Genomic DNA, 18,230 nt, shown 5'->3' with positions numbered 1-18,230 from the left:
TGGGCTATGGTGACGTCCGACCTGCCAATTGACCAGGGGGCCAGAACATGCTTTGTCCATGTGCCAATGAGCGTATCAGTGTGGGCCTCATTGAAAGGTACAAGAGGTTTGGTCAGTGCCTGGCCAAGCAGAAGGACCTCAGCTAGTACGTTGGTTTTAAATTCCATAGTTAAAGGTTGCACTTACTTCCATTGCTGGTCCAGGAAAGGAACCAACCCAGCATTGGGTGAGTTAATCAGCCCACTAGCATCTTGCAGATCCAAATACCAATTATATTCAGCATAAAGTGAGTGAGGCAACCTATTCCCCATCCCATCCATTTGTATTGCTGTATTGCTGGCTCTGGTCGGTGTCAGAGCCAAATCTTTGGTGTTGTGACTAGGTGCGACTGTACAGTAGTGGAATCATGTCTAAAGGGGGAACAGCCATTACAACGCGGTTTTTACCACGCAGTGCAGTTACATCGCATGCGTTACAACGCATGCGATGTTACAACGCTATGCCATTACAACTCAAGTCTTTACATCGACTTGCGCTAGATGGCGTGCTAACATTACAAATAGTGTAGTTTACTATCCCAACACCTTCCCTACTGTTAAGTGGACTGGAGTTGGAATAGTAAATTACACTTTTTTAATGTTAGCACGCCATCTAGCGCAAGTCGATGTAAAGACTTGCGTTGTAATGGCATAGCGTTGTAACGCATGCGATGTAACTGCACGCGTTGTAAAAACGCGCGTTGTAATGTCATACATCCTGTCTAAAGGATTGAGTATTGGCTGTATCGCATCAGTATACGGGTGTAGTATTGGTTGAGACAACATTGGCTGAAGTCGAATACCACAAAAAAGTTGTGGCTCCTCTAGCAGCAGCAGTGCCAGCATTAATGTCCAAACCCAGATTTTGGCACCAGCCAAAAGTTGGCACCAAAGATGGTGTGGAACCCAAAGTGTGATTAAGAGGCACAGATGGCACTGAGGCCTGATCCACTAGTGGTATCTTGATTGGAGGATTGTTAGGGTCCGATGGAGTGGCCTCTCAAAAGGTTCCAACCTGCTGTGATGTCACTGATTGGCTCGTGAACTAGGTGTGCATTGGGACAAAAGTTGGAATCAGATGCTCATTGGAATGGGAGCGAGACCTAGAGGCAAGGTGGCACCTTTCCACTTTCCCACCTTCCCCAGGGAATGAAAATGGTGTGAAGGGGCCGAGTCATGCTTGTAACTGTGTTTCTTTTTGATTTTTCCCAAAGACTTCGACCGTTAAGATCTGCAGTGGGAACCACTTAAGGAGCTTGCTCGCACTCGTCTTCAACCTGGAGTGGGAGCTGCTGAAGTCTTGTGGTGTTTTGCTATGTAGAGGTTTGCATTCTTGCATGGCTTTTGGATTGATCTGGGCACAGTCATTTCAGGCCTTGGACTTATGCACTGAACCTAAGCATCAGAGGCATACCTTGGGGTGGATGTATCACAGACATCTGTTAGCGACTGTCCTTACAAGGCTCAAGCCTGTAGTCTTAGTGGGTGACCACTGGTACACTGGAAGAATTTAGTGAAAATTGTAAGAAAAAATATTTTCACGGAGTGAAGAAGAAGAGCAAAGCTTCAGATCCGTGTCTGAAGGGGCAGTTGTAAAGGAGCTGACATCAGCACACATGCGTGGTGCTTATGTGTAGCTCCGTTCATCACTACTAAAGTTGGAGTTTATGTGGATTGCTCATACCACCTATTGGTGAGCAGGGGAACTCTTTTTTGAGTTTTCCGGATACAGTCTGGGGCTTTAGAATAGACACAAGTTTGGGAATCTGTAGTAAGTATCCACTAGAATCCAAAATTATTTGTCAACAAATTAAGCTTTCTAATTATGGTTATGTTCTTAGTCCTGCTTATGAAGACATGGTTGTACTGACGTGTTTGAGTGCTGGATCTCTTAGCACCACCCACGCTTTTCCAATTAATATCTCAAAGAATCCAATCAAATAACTAAACATTCTGTAGCCTATCAATTGACATCTTATGATCTGATGGCTTTGAAAAGCAGTGAACAGTGAAGTAACTAGTCTTTTCTTAGTAAATTTTTATAATAATGATTTTAGCTCACTACCTAATATACATTTTAGGAACGTTTTTAATTTTATCACCACCCTGGAGGCCAGGGATGATTTTAATGATACCTCCGGCCTTGTATTGGGTGGCGATTTTAATGCGAAATTAAACGGTGACTATCCAACTCCTAAGGATTGTAATTCAGGCTTGGGGCGCCAAAGGGGTGTGGAATTAACTATTCTCTTGAGTACACACAATTTGGAGAATGTTATGAACCGCTTTCCCACTGTCCCCCTAGTGCCAACATTCAGAGGTAGAGATTGTTCTTCAATCATTGATTACATTTTTATATCCCCTGGCCTGACAGACCGTATCAGTGAGGCCAAGGTAATTCCAATGTCCCAAGGGGACCATAACCCTATCAAGATCAGTTTAAAGATTATCCATCGACCGGTTTACAATAAGGAATGTGGCGCTAGGAATCTTTCCTTAAGCTCAAACAATCTCAGATTAAAATGGAGGGGTATTAATGTGATGACGACTGTACAGACCTTGATTAGAGACAATTTTGCTCTTTTCCTCTCATGTTTGTCCGATTTAAGTCCCAATACTGGGGTAGTAGATGATTTTGTCAAGATCTGCTCAGCCCTCCGCACACAGCTCATGATTCCTTTGCGCGCCTTGACGGATGACCAGGGATGGTTTGATCATGAGTGTTCCCTGGCCAACAGCGAATTGCGACTAGCCATATCTGCTAGCCCGAGGGATCTGACTGATGTAAAAAACGCTAGGTCACGATATAAATTAGCCATTAGGAGAAGGAAGGAGGAGATTCTCGAGGAGCGCTGGGAGGTGCTAGTACAAACTGCTGCCCGTGGTAGGGGAGATATTTTTTGGGCCGCGGTCAAAGACCTGCGCTGCGCGGGACAGGTCGCGACCCCAATAGATTGTACCATCCCTGGAGCTGCATGGGTGGACCACTTTTCTAAGATCTACGCGGTCCCACCTTCTGCGGCGGCCACCCCAATGTTTAACAGCCCCCCACGGGCTGATATATCACTATCTGAGGTAATGGAGGCCATCGCACAGAGCGCGGGGAATAAAGCCCCTGGCCCTGATGGCCTCCCAATTGACATTATTAAGACCCACCCTGATTTATGGGCCCCACTCCTATTGAATGTTTTTAAGAATTTACATTTTACCTCTTTACCACCTCCAACCTGGACATCTAGCATCATAGTGCCTATTTTTAAGAAGGGTGACCGCTCACAACCATCATGCTACAGGCCTATCTCCCTCATTGACAACACTCTAAAGATTTTAGGGAGAGTACTGTATAATAAAATCCTGTTATGGGCCGAGGGCAACCATATTTTAGAGAGTTGTCAGCTGGGCTTCCGCAATAAAGTGGGAACTGCGGAGCAATGCCTTAATCTGAACCTTATTTTTGGCAAGTACACCGTAGCACGTAATTGCCCAATTTATTTGGCCTTCATGGACTTATCCACCGCCTTTGACCTTGTCAATAGGTCATTACTCTGGAAGGCCTTAATAGTATATGGTTTGGATGAATCGCTGGTACATTTTTTGGCCTATTTGCATAGGGATTTGAAGGCCTGTGTTAGGATTGGCACCGGGGGTGAGGTTTCTGAGCCTGTTACAGTCAATAGAGGGGTCAGACAGGGATGTGTCCTAGCCCCTCTTTTATTTATAATATACATTAACGGCCTACACAAATATTTGGTCTCCTTAACCGGCGATGTCCCGCTTATAAAAGATAACCATCTCCCCGCACTGCTATATGCAGACGATGCGGTTCTTATGGGACGCACCCCAAACGCATTACGTATATTGGTGAATGGCTTTGTTGCACATATGGATTCCCTAGATCTGAAGACCAATTTCAAAAAGTCTTTTGTAATGTCTTGCGGCCCGAAGAGGCATCATATTGGCAGCATAGTAGTGGGGGCAGAAAGATTGGGGTCAACTGGCAGTTTCCCGTATTTGGGAGTGGTCTTTGCTGCGAACAACTCCTGGAGTGGGCACATTGCCCACGCCAGGAGTAAGTTCTCAAAGTCCATTAATTCCATTTTGAGCCTCCCCCGCCCAAAATTGACCGGGGCATTGCCTGCTATCTTAAAAATATACAAAACTCAATGCGTCCCAGTTGCTACTTATGGTGCTGAGGTTTGGGGCACTGCCAGTTGCTCTGATATAACTACCGAGGAACACAGATTTTGTAGGAAACTTCTCTGTGTTCCCATTACTTCCCCACATTTTATATGCCATAGGGAATTGGGTTTGCATTTTATAGGGGATTTTATTCGTGCCCGTCCAGCCCTCTTTTGGCTGTCGATCTGGAAAAATCCCGCCGCTAAATTGACTAGGGATATCATTGAGGATTGTCTCCGCTGCGATAGGGGCATGACCATTCCCTGGCTATCAGGGGTGCATAGTATTCTTCGCAGCGTGACCCTTGAAGACATTTTCTTGAAACCCTCTACCACTAAGCACCCCACTAAATGTGAACTCAAAAAAGCACTTTATATGTTATTTGATGCCGAAAGGGTAGCAAGGGAGTCCTTGAAATCTAGTGTTTCTGGTTACCTAGCCTGTAATTTTATAATGTATCCCACACCCAGATATTTATCTCTTCCATTGAGCCATTGGGAGCGAGGCCTTATATTTCGCCTTAGGGCAGGCACCATTAAACATGCACTTAGCTTCCCTTTATGGAATTTTAATGCCCAATCAGTTGAGCCATGCCCTTGTGACTCCCAGAGTAGGCAAACAACTCTACATTTTTTATTCTTTTGCAAATTTTATATGAAGTATATTAAATGGTTTTTAACTCCGTATTTTAAAAAATCAAAACCAATTAGCCTGGAACTTGCATTTTCAATGATTTTGTCCCTGGATGATGATGAACTTGTCTTTCGTGTGAGCTCTTTTTTAAAAACTGCGGTTCGTGCCAGGTCTACAATGTCTTAAAGTTTAGACGGACTATCCCCCATGTGTAAACAGTATTTTATCTTATTGTATGATTTTATAATTGTTTCTTTTGCACTTTTATGGATTGTCAATAATCCGAATAAAGTTTTCATTGATTGATTGATTGATTGAAGTAACAGTTTTTTCCTAAAAGTGAGAAAGAGGCTGTCATACTAAACCAATGTCATTTACCAATTCCTAAAATGATATTTATTTTTGTTGGGAGGCAAATAAGTAATCTGGAACCCAATATATTACTATTTTATGAACTCTTTTAAGAAGACGTTCTCAGGACACCTTTTGGTTTGAAGTTGTGCTGACAATGGAAGTGACTTTTATATTTAGGTCTTTGTTAAAAATGGAAGGTTCTAGTAAAGATCAAAGTGTCTATGGTCAAGCTTTAAATATCCTAAAAAAACACAAAGATGTCTAATGTTATTTTTGCTGTTCTATAGAAATAATTCCATTTGGTTTCAATGTAGAGTAAATACAGATGTCTTCTTACCATCCTCAGCTACTGACTCTGACTGCAAGTCTCTCGTGAAGGAAGTACTGCATTCCACGTTGGGACTGTGAATGTGTGCCCTCTGTGTGTTTGGTTCCTTCCCTGTGTCATTGACAAACGGACTGTCCTCCGAAGCGGCGCCTCTACAAGACGTCAGTAACTCCATGTGTGATGCTGCCATTTCCTACAATGGTCAAATAGAAAAGGTCACGACAAAGAATGCAACATGATTTGAATAAAGACAATGTTAGACATTTACAGGATATTTAGTACAACTGCACTATTAGAAGAAAACAAATTAATTTGAAATGGGGAATGTTGGGAAGGGTGGTTTATTGTACAAGTTTAACACCGCTTAATTCCCACCAACCCTTACTTTCCAAGAACTGTTAATCTAGCACAGGTTCTCTCTATTTCTCAAATTATAAGGGGCAATGGAAGTAACTGTCCTCTGAAAAGGGGAGTGAATGGAAGTCCCAGTGAGGATGCAACTTTTTGATGCGGGTTTACAAAGGAGGAGCTGCTGTGTTACATCTGCTATGTAACTTTATTATCTGGTCTTGTATAATCCCGGCCCCCTGATATACCTCTGTTAAAAAGACTTTGTCCAAGATTTTTATTTTTTATTTGTGTTTTTGGATCATTGGAGAAGTAATTTAGCTTTGATAGACTTTGCTGATCCAGGCTAAATTTTTTAAAAATGGCAGATATGTTGCACTGATGATGCAATATTTCATGAACTATGAGACCTGTATACTTCATTTTGATATCAAAGCATAGGCTTTGGGGGTCAAGTAGTCTTATAGAGACAGAAAAAAACTCCTCAGAGCAGCCATTCTGCCATTTCCCAGAATGGCTGCTATAACAGTGGAAGAAGAGACATATATAGGTATAAAACAAAAAAGAATGGTGTTTAATCCTTTTATGTAGACACCAAACAATGTTTATGGTCTGAATATGAAAAACATTATTTTTATCACTCCCGTTTTAGACACATTTTCATAATTCACTTTATTTATTTGTTTCAGCTATCGCTTGTGGGGCATTAGCAGAATGTTAAACATTTGAGAAGAGCATTCCGACAGGGACATCTTTTTATAGCACAGATATTGTAAGAACATGTATTTGTGCGTTCTGTGGGTAATGACTTTAGAAGTTTGTAGGTTTTAGCACCCCATCAATATCTTCCCAACCAAATTCACACAGATCTTTCACAACATATGCATGATCCAAAATATTTACACATCTTCTCATCAAGTCGAACACTCTTAATGTGTCTATGCACAGAATATGACATTGATGCAAGGTCACTTAGCGGGACTGATCTCTTGAACTCACTGTACTAAAGATCATCAAATGTGTGACAGTCAGAACTCGCTTTCCACACACATAAAAGGTATGTTTCTACGTCTTTAAAATTCACAGTCTTCTTCTGTCTGAGAAAATCCTTTTTGAAACTTCACAGATTTAGCAGTTAAACTCCAAGCTTTGTTCCAATTTTGCTCATAGTATAATCACCCGTAAGAATATGTGCCTTGATAAGAACACTGGCTTTCCCAGGGTCACATTTCTTGTACAGAATAATAAGTGGGATTAAGTGTCTTTTCTCGACTGTTCCATACCATATCCATAACTCTGACAATCCTTGAATTGTGTCCAATACAATTATAGTTTTGATCCATGTTCCAGAACATCTAGTAGACGTAGTTTTATAAAGTTATTCACATATTGTTTTGTCACAAAGTTGTGTAGTCGCACAGGCTCAGTCCTTCCGAAGTGGTTTCCTTGCTGCTGCATGAAATGAAGAAGGCTGTCAACATGTTAAAACGTTCCCCTCTCTTTCCCAGGAGTTTGTGATGAGAAACAGTTTCACAGTGGTCCATTCATTTTGCATTTGACATCTTTCTGGAAACATTGCAAATAGAAAGGACTTCATGGTAAACTAGCTGCCATTGAGCAACATAGACACTTTTATGTGCCTGACCAACGATTCCGTTGGAGCTTTACTGTGGTCTATTTGTAGTGTGTAGTACGGCAGATTTACATACTATGCACACTCCTGCCATCTAGTATAGGGCCCAGACTGTGCACGTTGCTTTTCCACGAGAAAGATTTATGATCGGCATTGTACATCATCTTTCCTCCCCCTTGGGGTATTGCACATGTTCTATGGCTCCTTTTTAAATCAGGTTCTTTCCCCATGCCATATAGGGAGGTAGTATATACTCTGCTAAGTTAGCTTTGCTGTATACCATGCTGTATGTGTGTGTATATTTGTCTCCATCTAATACCTGCAAGGGAGGTGGGAGGGTCGCACGAATCTGCAGCAGTACATGCTACAAAAGATGAATACATGGTAAGTAACATACTCCATTCGTAGCATATGTTGACTGCAGATACACATGAGATGATGCATTTGCTGGAAATAATGTTCGAAGGACTGTTGGTCCAACCAGAGCATGTTGTCTTGCTCATACAGCCACACAAGAGTGTAAAAGTGTGCAGGTTTATCCATGTTGCTGGTTTGCAGATGTCAATGCGAAGGATATTCCCTATATATGCCATTGTGGCTCCTTTTACCCTTGTTGAATGAGCCCTTGGCATGGTTGTTAATGCTCATTTTGCTTTGGCATAGCAAATTAGCATGCATTATTATCCTTATTGCTATTCCTGGTTTTGAGATAGCATTACCTTTATGTAGATTTGAGAGATACAAACAGTTGTTGTGTTTTAATGAATGATTTTGTGCGTTCCAAATAGTACAGAAGTGCACATTTAACATCAAGTGTGTGGAAAGCAGGTTCTGCTGCAGTTTCTGGTTTTGGAAAGAATACTGGTAACTCTAAAATTTGATTTAAATGAAAAGGTGATATAAATTTTGGTAGGAACTTTGAGTTTGTGCCTAAATGCACTTTATCTGGGAACACTTGAAAATAGGGTCTTCATTAGTGAGCGCATGTATTTCTCTGACCCTTCCTAGGGAGGTTCTCGCTACAAGGAAAGCTCTCTTCGATGTTAAGAAATGTATTTTGCAGTTATGAAGTGGCTAAAATGGCGGCCCCATGTTTCTACATTAATCACCCATGCAGTACAGGAATTTTATTTGTTTATAAAACGGGAGCATGAACAATACTCCATGATTTTTCACTGCTAACGTGAAACACTATTATTGCTGTATACTCGTGGGCACCACCCTTTAATTTCGTGAATATTCACGGAGCAGGCATAATTTTTTTCAGTTTGAGTTGCAGGTTTCTGCCTGACACTCTTTCAGTGAAGGATTTCCTATTAGTTAATGTGATTGTAATTTGTCATATACATGAAACATAGTCCGTTTCTATATTCAGATGGTAACCAAGCTCCTTTCATGCTCCATTTATTTAGATGTTGAATTTTCCACTGGTGAAGGGCCCCCATGAGCCCGAAGTGCATTGGTACCAATCAACAGAGACTCAAAGTTTGCTATAAATTGGAAATGCATGTTTCTTTTGGAACCAATATGAGATTTAATTTGCAAAAAAATAATTATGAAGAAGAATAAATTCAATAAAGGCAACCTGCATGTTTGAATGATTTGAATTGGATTACTCCTCCCTATGGAGCCATTGCTATGCACTAAGGGGACGCCACACCTGGGGTGATGCTTTACGACTTCATATGAGCACCCCAGTCCATGAGTAATTAGTCAGTTGTGATTGTCACTTGCAGGATTGGGTCCTTGAAGGCTCTTCCTTGCAGTATGTTTTATGTGGTCCGCTATTGTAGTGATTGATGGACCTTGGCTGAAACAAACGCTAGATCGTCCATGTTGCCCTCTGGTTCTATGACCCCTTTTAGCAATAACACCTTTACTTCTTTCTTCAGCAGATGTAGATGCTGTGGATTTAGTATGTGTCTTTATGGTGGGATAGTTGGTGGCCGTTGGGTTAGTGCTAGGCAATTCCCAGGCCTGACAATTTGTTGTACCCATATTGGTCTGATAATATATCTAGCCACAACTGGTGAAATTGTTGCAGCCTTCCCTTGACTGGTATTTCGTAATTGGGAGAAGTGTGGGTTAGTCACCGTTTTGGTGTAGAAGCCCCCTTATTTGGTGTGCCTCTACCTTTACCTTTGTTTTTGAATCCACCTCAATACTAGCCACAGTTTTGCTGGTGGTACTGTTATTGCTGGCGTTGATATGAGGTGTTGTCACTGGTAGAAGGCTTTGCGGCCCCTCTACCTTGGTCATGCAGAAAGGGCTGCTGCTTCTGAGGCATTGTTTACAAGGCACCCATTGATTTGGGGGTATCTGTGTCTTTTTTTATTTTTTCCAAGCTGCCTATCTACTGCTGGGCTAACAAGATTTTCCCTGTCAAAAGTGACATTCAGAATGTGTTGTTGTATTTCTGGTTTGAAGCCTGAGATGCATAACCGCTATGCAGTATGATGGAGGAATTGATGCACCTCGCAGCAGTGTCTGCCCTGTCTAGCGCACATTTGATTGTGACATTAGATATTTGCCTGCCCTCGTTTACTAAATCTTCTCCTCGCTTTTTATATTCGTCTGGGAGATGTTGTATGAGTTGATGCATCTCATCCCAGGTTGCTCCATTATAATTGTCTGTTATAACGGGAGAGTAGCCCCGCCGAGTTTGTAAACTCCCAATTTTTATTTATTTTTTACATTTATTTTACAGAGTTTTATACAGCTCAAACTTGACCCGAATCGGGTATCAGAGCGCTTACATAGCACCAATTGCATTACATTTTTGTTAGGCATGGGGAGATTAAGTGCTGTGCCCAGAATCACAGGATGTTCATCGTCATTGCCGAAGCTCGGACCCAGTTCCCCAGATTCAAGGTTGACCGCCCTAGCCGTTAGGCCAACTCCTCTCCCCAATGGTTGGCATGTCCTGCTCCCACCCTTTTCCCTACAACTTCTATCCTCTTGCTTTCTTTGTCTGGAGGAGGCACATCTCCAGTGCCCTGTGCTGCAGCTCTTTTGCTGGTGGTTGTGACGACTAGGGAGTCTGCAGGGGGTGGCCCTGATGGATACAGGATCAGTTGGTGACAGTCTGTATTTCTTCTCAATGCAAGGTGTTATGACTTTAGTTTAGACTGGGTCTTTGAAGAAGTCTGTGGATACGTTCAGTATGGATCCTATCAGGGGCAGGTATCGCACCATGTGCTCAGTGCGCAAAAGTTTCTTAACCAAGAAATACATTTGCTACTCAATGGTGTACATTGGGAACTTGTGGTACTCTGAATGACAGTGTGATATGAGGAGGTGTCATCTGGTGGTGATGGGTTTTTTGGTACTGGTGGTTCCATGTGTGCGTCAGAGAGAACCACGTCATAGTCATGCCATGGGCCTGAGGTGTGGTGGGTGTCTTGTGTACCCTGTGAATCTATCTTGGCTCTCCCCCTCTTCCTCTTCTTATCGAGAGGGTTATTGTGTTTGTGAGGAACCTGGTGAGCTAAAAGTCATTGGGCTTGTGGCCATGTGTTCTGATGCCTTTTTTGGTAGAGGCAGTGGCAGACCCTCCTCTTGTGCATGTCTTTTGCCAGTCTCTTTAAGTTGTTGCTGCATTGTGTTGCAGTCCTTCAAAATCTATGCTCTGTTCCTCAGTCAGCATACAAGATTGTATCTTTTGTTTCTTTGGAGCCGATGGAGTGTCCTCAGAAACTGTGTGTGTCTTTAAAACCTCAGATGTATGGCTGTTCTTCTGACCCAAAGTGTGGCCATGGTGTTTTCTTTCCTTGGAGCCGAGGGCTGCTTGGATTCCAAGATGCTCGATCCTAAGCATTTCTTCGGATCTAATGTTTTGATGTGGGGTTAAAGTTTGTTTGAAAGCTATCGGTGCCGATGTCTGTCAGTGCTGACTTGTGTTTCAGTGCTGATGTAGTGCTGAAGTCGTTCCCATGATGTGGCCTTGTCACCGATCAAGAATGTTCTTGTCCCTTCTTGACTACGAGGGCTGTGGCACGCCGTTGCATGGTGGACATGTGTGCAACATCTTCTTAGCACATGGTGGTTCAACAGTACTCATGGTACATGATGTTGTCTTGGTCCTCAGTACCAGCACAGGAATCAGGGACTGCGATGTGGGCCCCTTGACCTGTACCGGAGTTTTTTCATCACAGGAGTACGAAGCGGAGGGGATATAATTGGGGCTGGCGATGATGACTCCACCTTCTGTTGTTGCACTGGCCTTGATGTTTTCCTCAAATTCATGCACGAACTCTGCCTTGGCTGCCAGGTCCTCGGCCTTATGTGCCAGGAGATGATCCCTTCGGGCCTGAAGTGTCTTTTTTGTTTTTGAACAATGTGCAGGCTGCGCACTCGTGTTCTTTGTGCTCTGAGGATAAGCACAGATTACACGCTTTGTGAGTGTCGGAATGTGCATGCTTGGCCCTGCACCAAGGGCACTGTCGGAAAAGGCCTTTCTTTGTCTCCATCACCTGGAGACGGACAATCTCGACAAGTGTGTGACTCTCACCAGCTACTTGCTTACCGGCATCTCGGATCCGTTGGATGTTGTTCACTGGATTTTTGATTGAGGCTCCCTTTTCTGTAGGCCGCATAGGTGTCATGGGTTTCCTTCCGACAGCCAGTATCGTAATATGGCGGTCAGGCAGAAACCTCTGATGTCAGGCAGAAAACCTCAGACGAGCTGTCAGATGGCTTTCCGTTGGACATCACAATGAGGCCCTAAGTGTTTTTATGTCACTTTCTTACTGAAAGCATTTTTCTTTTATGAAAAAATGCCATCCTTTCATCAAACGTCAATGCTGTGGCTGAAAAACATAGAGAAAGTGCCTTGTGATGAACGATCTCCTTCCTGACAAGCATGAATTATGAGTCAATATTTCCATTTAAGTATTCAAGGCCAGATTTAAGATCAGGGTACACAGTAAACAGGAATGCCTTAGTCACCCCTAAGGAAGATGTAGAGGTGACTTTATGAATGGCTTCCCTACCCTCTGAGGTATATGATGTGGAGGACGGGTATGGAGGCCATCTGCCTGCCATAGAGCTACTCAACATCAAAAAACATCTGCCCGCAATGACAAACTCAAGAGTATTCAAGAGCTTATTCTCCAAATCTCTTCCGTTTTATATGTTATATGCTATAAGACTTGCCATCATTACCTTGTCTTACACTGACTACACAATGTACACCACCTAATGCTGCAACACCTTCACATAACCTCTATCTCAGTCAGCAGTCAGTGCTAGGTCTCAAAAACCTGTGCAACTAGTGGTTCCAGGTGTGACTAAAACACTTTGGGCCATATGTAGGTACCTCAATACCGGTCGGTAACGGCCGAAAATCGGTAAATATCCCGTTACCGACCGGTATTGAGGCACTTGAGATGTAGGTGGCTGCTTTTCTGGATTCGGTATTTACCGAATCGGAATTTAAAGAAATCGGTAAAATACCGATTCGGTAAATTACCGAATCCAGAAATGCTATGTAGGGGGCACTCAAGTGAGTGCATTATTGGTGTCTGGATTCGTTATTTACCACCAACTACAAGTTGATGGTAAATGACGAATTCCTTTCAAAAAGCATTTTTGTGCTATTTGAAAAGTGCCATGTGGCAGACATACATGCCCTTAGGGCATGTATGTGCGCCACATATGCACACATGCACGAATCAGGGGTGCAACAGGGTGTCAATGTGACACCCTGCCACCCATGATAATGCCTCCCCTATTACCAATTCGGTATTTACCGAATCAGTAATAGTAACTGGCTTCCCATTCATTCCTATGGGCCTCCAGGCCCATAGGAATGAATGGGAAGGGATGCATTATTACCGATTCGGTAAATACCGATTCATATATACCGATATTTACCGAATCGGTAATAATTACCGATTATTTACCTACATACTATTTACCGATTCATAAATACCGAATCGGTACAATTCGGTATTTATGAATCGGTAAATAGTATGTTACCTACATATGGCCCTTTGTTTTACAATGCCTGAGTGTACAGCTCCTCCTGTAACTTCATCTAAGATATCTCCGACTGTCCATTTCCACTGTTCCCTCAGCACTACAGACATCTGTATATATTATATAATGCACTACACTGAGCAACCCTACTCTTTAAAGGGATCACACAAGCCAAAGACACCACACTCCTTAAGAGTTCTCACACCTCAACCCTTTTGTATTCTTTCAGGGTCTCGTTAAATCAAGACTTTGTCATTTTTGCCAAAAGATAACCTACACTTAGGCCTTTCATGAGGATTTCTCCTTTTGAGAACACTAGCACCTTCCATGAGGTGCTTATCACAGGTGTGCAAACATGAACATTGCAGTATCAATACTACCGTCTAGCACTGCATTGTTCTTCAGAACACTCCATCATAGGAATTCTTCTCATCAAATAATGCCTTTGGTACAAGGTTATCCTGAACTTCCTAGCGATTCTTTTGCTTGCATGAGGTTCTGTGAAATCTGCAGGAGCATGTTCGCAGACACATTATAAATCTCTAGAGCAGGACCCTTCCTTTTCCTAGCATTGTATTAGCTACAAAGAAGAGTCACACTACTGCTCCTGTCTCTAATGTTCTAGCAGAGAAGGGTAGTAAGTAGTCAGATTACGTGGGTCACAAACTATGCAGCACGTCTCCCCAACAATACTTAAACCCATTTGTGACTTGATAAACGTCCATGCCCAACATTAAATAGCAAGTGTGCAGAGCATGTGATCTACAGTAGCAAACATTACAAACCATGAGATTCCCTCCATCCACCCCTCCAAAGAAAATCATGCAACACTGTGCTGAAGGTGGCCACTGTTCTAACAAAATAATAAAGTATTTCTGATCTCTGAACTATATGGACATGGATAATTGTACCGGCCAGCCAAGGACCTTGTGAAGCTCATACGGTTGATTCCAAATGGTGTTTTTAAAATTGGTTACTATGCAAATTAATGTTGAGAATTGGTATGTTCATGCAGAGTGTTTGTGCAAGATGTAATAAATAAACATTTAAAAAAAATACTAAAGGATAATAGTTCCAAATGTGTTCTTATTAAGCTGATCATCAAACCAATGTCTGATACACCAGGTTCCATGCCAGAGGCTTAACCCGCCACTGAAGAGCGGCAACTGTGATTCTCATCTGTGTAATTTTATGGCAAGGCACGGAGACCGATATTACGCATATCTTCCTTATTGCCAACTCACAGCAGCAACTTGAACAAACACTTAGAACTTAGAATACAAATCTTTTAACATTCTACATCATATATAATCCCAAGTCAGTCAGCCATCTTCTTTCTTTGTTGCTGCTCACTACTAAAATAAGCACATGTGATTCCACCTCAACAGTAATTGTCATGAGAATGTATGAGCAGGATGTAATTAGAGTCTGAACAAAACAGTTGAAGAGTGTGTGTTCAGTGTGTGATGGGTTCACTTTAGGAGAGGTGAACAGGGATTTTTATTAAGGCATGTAGGGTGTGTTTTAAAAAAACGCGATTGATTACAGTTAAAACGGGAACATACAGCGGTTTTGGGAGTGTTTAAAATTACTGCCTAAGTTTTTTGACTAGAGGTGTTTAGGAGAAAGTTGACTACTGTCAGGGCAGTAGCAGTGGTCAGGCATTGTGTCTTTTGAATGGGCCAAACGTTGCTTGATTAAGGCGTGTGGCGGTGCCTTCCATAGGGACGGACTCGACCTGGATCACGAGTGGCACAGCGCATGGCACGGCCAAGTGCAAGCGTGCTCGGATGAATGCCGGTGCGGCACGCAGGATTAGAGGGTTTGAACAGCTTTGTAGTTGCTCTTTGATCATCCCAGAATTTTTGAGAGGGAAAATATAAGAAATGGAGCGGCGCTTACCTGCGTGGTGTCTGATGGAGTGGAGCGCGATTGTGGCTGGACCAAATCTAGTTATAGGCAGCTGCCGTAGGAGCGTCAGAGGACATAGGTTGCCATTTTGGATTGGGACAGTCTGGCCCTTCATAAGGAGGGGCCAGGCAGTCATATTTAGGGATAGTTTAGGAGCATTTTTTTGTCAGATTCAGCTTGGTGATAAGAGAAGCAGAAGTACTCTGGTAGTTGAAGTACAGAGATATTTTGGTAGAGGGCTATACATTATGTTGAAGGAACGATTTTGGATTCCTCTGGAAATTTTAGACTGGTGAGATATGTTCTGTCAGAATGGAAGGTAATGGTGCCTCAGAAATGAGCATTGAGGATAAGGTCCAGGAATGTGTCAGGTTGTTTCAACCTTGGCAACCCAATTAGGGAAATAAATAGATGATTGTATGGAAAGGTTGGAAGGGAAATTTGGGAGCAGGAATGAGAACAAGCAGATCCGGTCAGTTGGAGGCCACGGATAAGGTGGCTGGTGTGAGTGGTATTTGTAAAGTGACTCAGAAAAAGAAGTATCTGCAAAAAGAGAAAGGCTTAAAGACAAAAGGAAAGTACAGTTCGAGAGAAAGTTAGAGGACAACTCAGTTGGAGTTGAGTGAGAAGGCTATGAAGGCCAGTAAGAGGGATCACAGAGTGGTGGCCTGTGATGACTCCTCCAGCAGGGAGGTGTAGTAAAGTAGGAGCTGCTTCTGATGGTTACCCCCACTTTTTCCTTGATGTTACACTGTCTTTGACTAGTATGACAGGAATCATGCTAATCAGGACCCCAGCCTATCTGCTTTCTCCCTAAAATGTTATGACATGTACTTAGGCACACTCCAGATTGGATACTGGGGTACCCTTGTCAGTCCCTAGTATATGGTACCCATGTACCCAGTACATATGTACCCCAGAGGCCTCCCATGGGCTGAAGAATGTATTATTCCACCCATGAGAGGCCATGCAAAATGGAACTTCTGGTCTGCTGTTGCAGCCTGTGTAAGATGGTGCATGCACCACTTACTTTAGATATAGGTTTACTATATCTATAGGTCACTGCACTTAAACCCTGTAAGTCACCCCTCTAGCAGGTCTTAATAATCCTGAAGGCAGTGCTGGGCTTTACATGAGAGGAGGCCCCCATGTCGTGTTAGGTATCAAACACCTTGGAATCATACCTCCACACCAGCATCCGGTGTGGGAGGTATGATTCCACCCTTCTGAAGCAAGCTTTGTGGGGTCCCTGGTCTTCCTGGTACCAGCCTTTTAGACCAAGACAGCACAAAATGGTTGTTCACAACCAGAGACACATTTCTGCCCTCCTGCTGCTGAGCCAAGCTCGAGCAGAGGAAGGCAGCACAATAGGCATCCTGTCACAGGGAGGTGTGACCACCTCCCAGGCAGGAATTAGTGTACTGGGGCTAGGTGGGTGCACTTCCAAAGTGCATGAAAATCTGCAGCTGGGGCACACTTGGTGTCCCTGTGCATTGTCCAGTTCAAACCAGTCCTGGGAGCCGTTGACTCCACCTCTGGGGCGAAACTGGACAAAAGACAGGGGAGTATCCTCACCATTGTCCCCTGAATCTGTCCAACCCTCTCCTGTGGATACAAAAGGGCTGACCTGGCTGTAGGACCCTAGAATCGACATGGACATGATTCTGAACAAGAAACCACTGACGTTTGATCGTTTGAGCACTCTGGACTTGGCTGGACTTCGACTGGGCCGACTTCATCTCCTTCTCCGGCCAACGCATCGTCTGTGCCCGTGCACCATACAGGCTCCTTGTAGGACTTGTGGAGCATCATGGACAACTGAAGTATCCCCCTTGGGGTGAAGGAGTCACTCCCTTGCATTCGCAGACACTGTATCGCAACTGACCGCTTTGCTGATCCTGAGCTCCTGCAGACTCAGAAGGCTCCAGCAAAACAGGAGGTGGGTTCCTATGTTCCTTGAGGTCAAGTTGCTCTCTCACCAAGTCTGAGGGTAGTATTCCTCGTGGCGACTGAATAACCTGAGCCCCTGTGCACCGCATACCTTTGCAAGTGCATATGCTTGTTGGCATTCCCCAACTAAGTGCATTGGGCTATCAATAGCCCCAACCTCTGCGCACATTTCGTACAAAGGACTTTGGCCTCCTCGCACTCTGTGCCCTGCAAGCTGTTTCTTTGTGAAACTGCTTCAAGTCCCCTCGCGACTCCAGTGCTTTCGACCTGTGGGCCCATTTGAAGGACAACACTGCTTTTCTTGGGCTCCCCTGGTTTCTCCAGGCCTGTCTAACTCCCCTTGCTGTGGTGAGTCCCCTGGTCCTTGCTGGGGCAGACCGTAACCTTCTTTGACCTTCGTGGGTTGCCGCTGCCAAGGCTTGTTGGTGCTCCCGCCGGACACCAACCCCTCAGCACTTCCATCCTTCATGGGACAGCTCGTATCCGGCTCCTGGTTGTCCTCGACATCTCCTGGTCCCTGCAGCTGTAGACTCAAGGTCTACATCTTCACACCTGAATCACCCGACATCGGTGGGCATTCGTCTACCGAGCCCCTGGTCTCTCCTGAGTGACCCAGACTCTGTCCCCTCTGCTTTCAGGTTCCTTCCATCAAGAATCCACCTGTGGGTTCCACCGGACACTTTTCTTCTGTCCAGCAGTGGCATTTCTTTGAAGACTCCCATTGAGAACGAAGGCGGTTTCTGACGCCACCTTGACCCTATGCACCCGGCTTCCCTGGGATAGGTAACTCTGGTACTTTGGTATCCACGGGTGGGGTGGCTCTTCAACCTTCTATGTTCCAAAGGGTTTCTTCGTAATCCACTGGGAAGGGTCCTTA

At 43.8% G+C, this 18,230-nt stretch overlaps 1 protein-coding gene across 1 annotated transcript in view; it reads right to left on the bottom strand.

The window, feature by feature from the left end:
• Positions 1-5,404: 5,404 nt before the first annotated feature.
• LOC146772980 (rho guanine nucleotide exchange factor 11-like) overlaps positions 5,405-18,230 on the bottom strand; it is a 348,342-nt gene continuing 335,516 nt past the window's right edge. The window contains 2 exon segments of the mRNA XM_085637044.1: positions 5,405-5,445; positions 5,542-5,725. Of these exon segments, the coding sequence (XP_085493170.1) occupies positions 5,405-5,445; positions 5,542-5,725 (225 nt within the window).

The sequence above is a fragment of the Triturus cristatus genome, chromosome 12, assembly GCF_964204655.1.
Source record: "Triturus cristatus chromosome 12, aTriCri1.1, whole genome shotgun sequence".
Taxonomy (NCBI): Eukaryota; Metazoa; Chordata; class Amphibia; order Caudata; family Salamandridae; genus Triturus; species Triturus cristatus.
Note: the sequence above shows the minus strand (reverse complement) of the source record. Positions and strands in the feature narration are given on the sequence as shown.